The following is a 3,942-nucleotide window of genomic DNA, read 5'->3' on the forward strand; positions in this document are numbered from 1 at the left end:
TTTTTGCAGCGGAAAAGCTGCGTTATTGGGGGCGTTAGCCCTAAAATTTTCTAGAGCAGCACAAACGTTAAATATGGCCCTGCTTAAATGGCCGCAATCTGAGTTATCTCTGATCCCGGCCATTGCAGTGGCACCCAATGCGGATGGCGTAGGCACAGCTGTTGTGCCAATGCCATCCACTGGGTGTGCCATTACATCCTATAGCGGTCTTGGGATTGCAACTAGGATGTAATGGTAGACCCATTTGCGTGAATGGGTTAAAGGGGTTGTCCAGGATTAGAAAAAAAGTCTTTCTTTTTCTGCATAGAAACAGCACCACTCTTGTCCATGGGCTGTGTCTGGGGTTACTGCTTAGCCCTATTCACTGTAATAGATATGAGATGCAATACCATGACATATAACTTGAACAAGAGAGGTGCTGTTTCTAAAGGAGAAAAAACAGATCCTTTAAGCTGTGGTCTTCATAATTATTTGAACCATTCAGCAATACTTGGAATTGTTCTATATAATGGGGCTCTTTTAAGCTCTTCACATACTTTACAATATTCAGTCACCCAAGTTTTCCTCGGTTTAACTGGCTGATAACTTGATCGCCAGTTAAAATACTGCTGGTATTTTTTATCATCCTTGTCCAGACGACGGAGGTAAGAGGCTAGTTCTTGAGCACTAGAAAAATCATCAACATGAATAAATGAGTCTGGTGGTATGAAACGTTCGTAGTTTTTACGCGAAGGACCCATGACAACTGGGACAGTTCCTGTAAAAAGTGAATTGGACCATAATTTCTCTGTTAGATAGTCTTCATGAATTGAATTTTCAAAAGCAAGATAAAATTTATATTCGGACAGAGTTTGTAATTGTAGATTTCTTGGAAGAGGTAAATTATGTTTTCCATAAAGGTCTACTTGGATATGCTGTTTTAACTCCTTAAAATATTTAACTCTCTTGTGGTTTGTGTTCCAGTTACTTATTGCCCAAGCAACCAAGCGGGTCTTCTGTGGAATAGTAAAGTTCTCCCTTTCATCATGCTTTTCCAGCCATCCATAGGGAGTGAAGATGTCAGAATCCATCCTGTAGGACATGGTCATATTTATGATATTGTCCATGATGGTTAGGTTTCTGAGATTTGATGGTGGCTCCATGCTAAACCAAATCCAATACTGATAGGGAGGCCTTGGCACCTGTGGTAACTGAGATTTGGACCCAGATACATCTCTGTGGTGAATAACAACAGCATTTGCCATTGAATACATACTGCGGTTTAATGTAAAGAAGCAACCAGATGAATCAATTGATGCTGGACATTGATTGAGAGGAAAAGTATGCCCTGAAGGCCAAGTCCAAACAAGGATAGTCCGCAAAGGCCGATTTGATGACATCTGTTTTTGTGGCAATGAGTGGTTTGATAGGACTTCTTTTGGAGGCATTGAACAGTTTGGTGCCATTTCAAATTCCTGCTTTGAAGAATAACATTTGTTTGTGGGTACTTTTTCAGTATAATAAAATGTACATAAAAAAACTATAAAAAAACTTTGTACAGTGAAAAAGAAAATGACCCAACTTCTTTTTGATGAAGGTTTTAGACAAGCCATTGAATTTTCAGCAAGGTTACGAAAGCCACTAGAAGATGTTTGAAACATTTCTTTCGTGAGTCCACAGTTGTGCTTTAAGAGGAAAATGAAAGTTAAATTATTTACTCACAGATAAAACGTAATTGTCATATTTTACATGATATAATCATGAAAGTAAAAAAAATTAGCTAGTGAAAAGTAGACATTTTGAAGTAATATACCAAACGGCACAGGCAAGCTCTTTAAGTATGGAAAGTTTTTTTTTTCCTGCCTCCCTACACTACTGATTAAAGAAATGAAAACTGCAGCACACGTGTATTGAAGGTATCAAAAGGGCCCAGGAAGTTTTATTTCACCATCACAGCGACGTTTTGACCATAGTCTAGGGTCTTTATGAAGGCTTGAAATAAAACTTCTTGTGCCTTTTTGATACCTTTAATACACGGGTGCTTCAGTTTTCCTATCTTTGATGTCTGTTTGGAGTTGATGGGCTACCACTTCCATAGTGCTTGCACCGGATACTTGAAGCATTGGTAGAATTACCCTCCATGAATGCTGGAATAGTGATGTGCTGCTGTTCTCTCTTTCTTCTACACTACGGGATGAAATATGTAAGGGAAATAATCATATGGAGTCTCTATGGGTAGAAATACATGGAGGCAAAAACCATAATAAAAATACTGTTATGGGTTTGCTATAAGCCACCAAATACAATAGAATCCTTTGAAAATCTTCTGCTAAGGAAAATAGCTGAAGCAGTAAATCAGAATGTGGTAGTTATTATGGGTGATTTCAACTATCCAAATACAAATTGAGAAAATGAAAACTGTGGATCTCATAAGGAAAACGTGACCATAATATAATAAATTTCAACTTGTCTTTCAATAGGACGTTTTGTCGAGGAGCCCCAAAAACACTGTACTTCAGGAAAGTGAAGCTCAATTAGGTTAGAGATGCCCTGAACCTGGGAAATTGTCCTTAAAAATAAGAATACAAATACATATACCATTTTAAAAGGATGTTAAATTTTCATTGTGAGGGGTACATACATTATGGAAATAAAGTGTTAGGAGAAAACCAATGTGAATAAATAAAAATGTAAAGGGGGCAATAAATAATAACAAAAAAAGAAGCTTTTAAATGATTACAACTGAAAGTGAGGAAGCACTAAAAAGCTATATGGAAAAAAAATAATAATGTAAAAAACAAGTAAATCTAACTCTAAACTGTTCTTTCATTATATAAATAGTAAAAATATTAAAACTAAAGGTCTTGGCTACTTTTAAAAGTATTAAGGGAGAAATTGTGGAGGGTGATAAGGAAAATGTGAATTTATGAAATATTTTTTTCCGCACTGTGTGCACATAGGAGAATGAAACGTCATGTGAAGGGCAGAGGAGTAATGTCAATTTCCCATTAAATGTCACTTGTCTAACCCAGGAAAAAGTGAAGAGCCACCTTAAACAGATTCAAATAGACAAATCACTGTGTTCAGATGACATAGACCCCTGTGTTCTAAAGGAATTAAGTACGGTGATAGACAGACAATTAGATCTGATATTTAAGGATTCTATAGTAACAGGGTCTGTATCATAGGACTTGTGCATAGCAAATGTAGAGCCAATATTCAAGAAGGGGTCAAAAAGTGAGCCCGGAAACTATAGAGCTGTAAGTTTAACCTCTATTGTGTGTAAAATGTTTGAAGATTTTTTAAGAGATGCTACCCGGGAATATCTCAGTGAGAATAAATGTGTAACTCCTACCAGCATGGGTTTATGAGGGATCGGTCCTGTCAAACTAATCTGATCAGCTTTTGCGAGGAGGTAAGCTCTAGACTGGACTGAGGTCATTGAATCTCATATATCTTGATTTTTCCCAAAGTATTTGATACTGTGCCTCATCAAAGGTTGTTTCATAAAATAAGTATGCTGGGACTGGGGGAAAATGTGTGTAAGTGGGTTACTGTCTCAGTGAAAGAAAACAGAGGGTGGTTTTTTGCGGTACATACTCAGAGTGGGTCGTTACTAGTGGGGTACCACAGGAGTCAGTATTGGGCCCTATTCTGTTTAATAACTTTATTAATAACCTTAATTAATAAGGGATTGCACAGTAAAAGTAAAAAAAATTCAGATTATACTAATTTGTACAAAGTAAATAACACAAAGGAGAACAGTATTCTATTATAAATGGATTTGGATAAATTGGTGGATTGGGCAGAAAAGTGGCAAATGAGATTTAAAGGGGTTTGCAAACATAGACAGAAGAAATCAGCAGCACAGCCAGCAATAGAACAGAACGGACCCAGTTTAAATCCCAACTTTGGGAGGGTGCTCGAAGTAGATAATCCCAGTCCAGGGGACACAGCAGATCC

The 3,942-nt window shown here is 37.3% G+C and overlaps 1 protein-coding gene across 1 annotated transcript; it reads right to left on the bottom strand.

The window, feature by feature from the left end:
• Positions 1-467: 467 nt before the first annotated feature.
• Positions 468-2,198, bottom strand: LOC142660343 (3-galactosyl-N-acetylglucosaminide 4-alpha-L-fucosyltransferase FUT3-like). The gene is made up of 2 exons (XM_075836944.1): positions 2,126-2,198; positions 468-1,381 (listed from the first exon to the last, which is right to left on the bottom strand). Exon 2 carries the CDS (start codon positions 1,377-1,379, stop codon positions 468-470), a length of 912 nt encoding a protein of 303 aa, XP_075693059.1. The 5' UTR covers positions 1,380-1,381; positions 2,126-2,198.
• Between the last annotated feature and the right edge of the window lie 1,744 nt (positions 2,199-3,942).

Source organism: Rhinoderma darwinii, chromosome 9 (assembly GCF_050947455.1).
Source record: "Rhinoderma darwinii isolate aRhiDar2 chromosome 9, aRhiDar2.hap1, whole genome shotgun sequence".
Taxonomy (NCBI): Eukaryota; Metazoa; Chordata; class Amphibia; order Anura; family Rhinodermatidae; genus Rhinoderma; species Rhinoderma darwinii.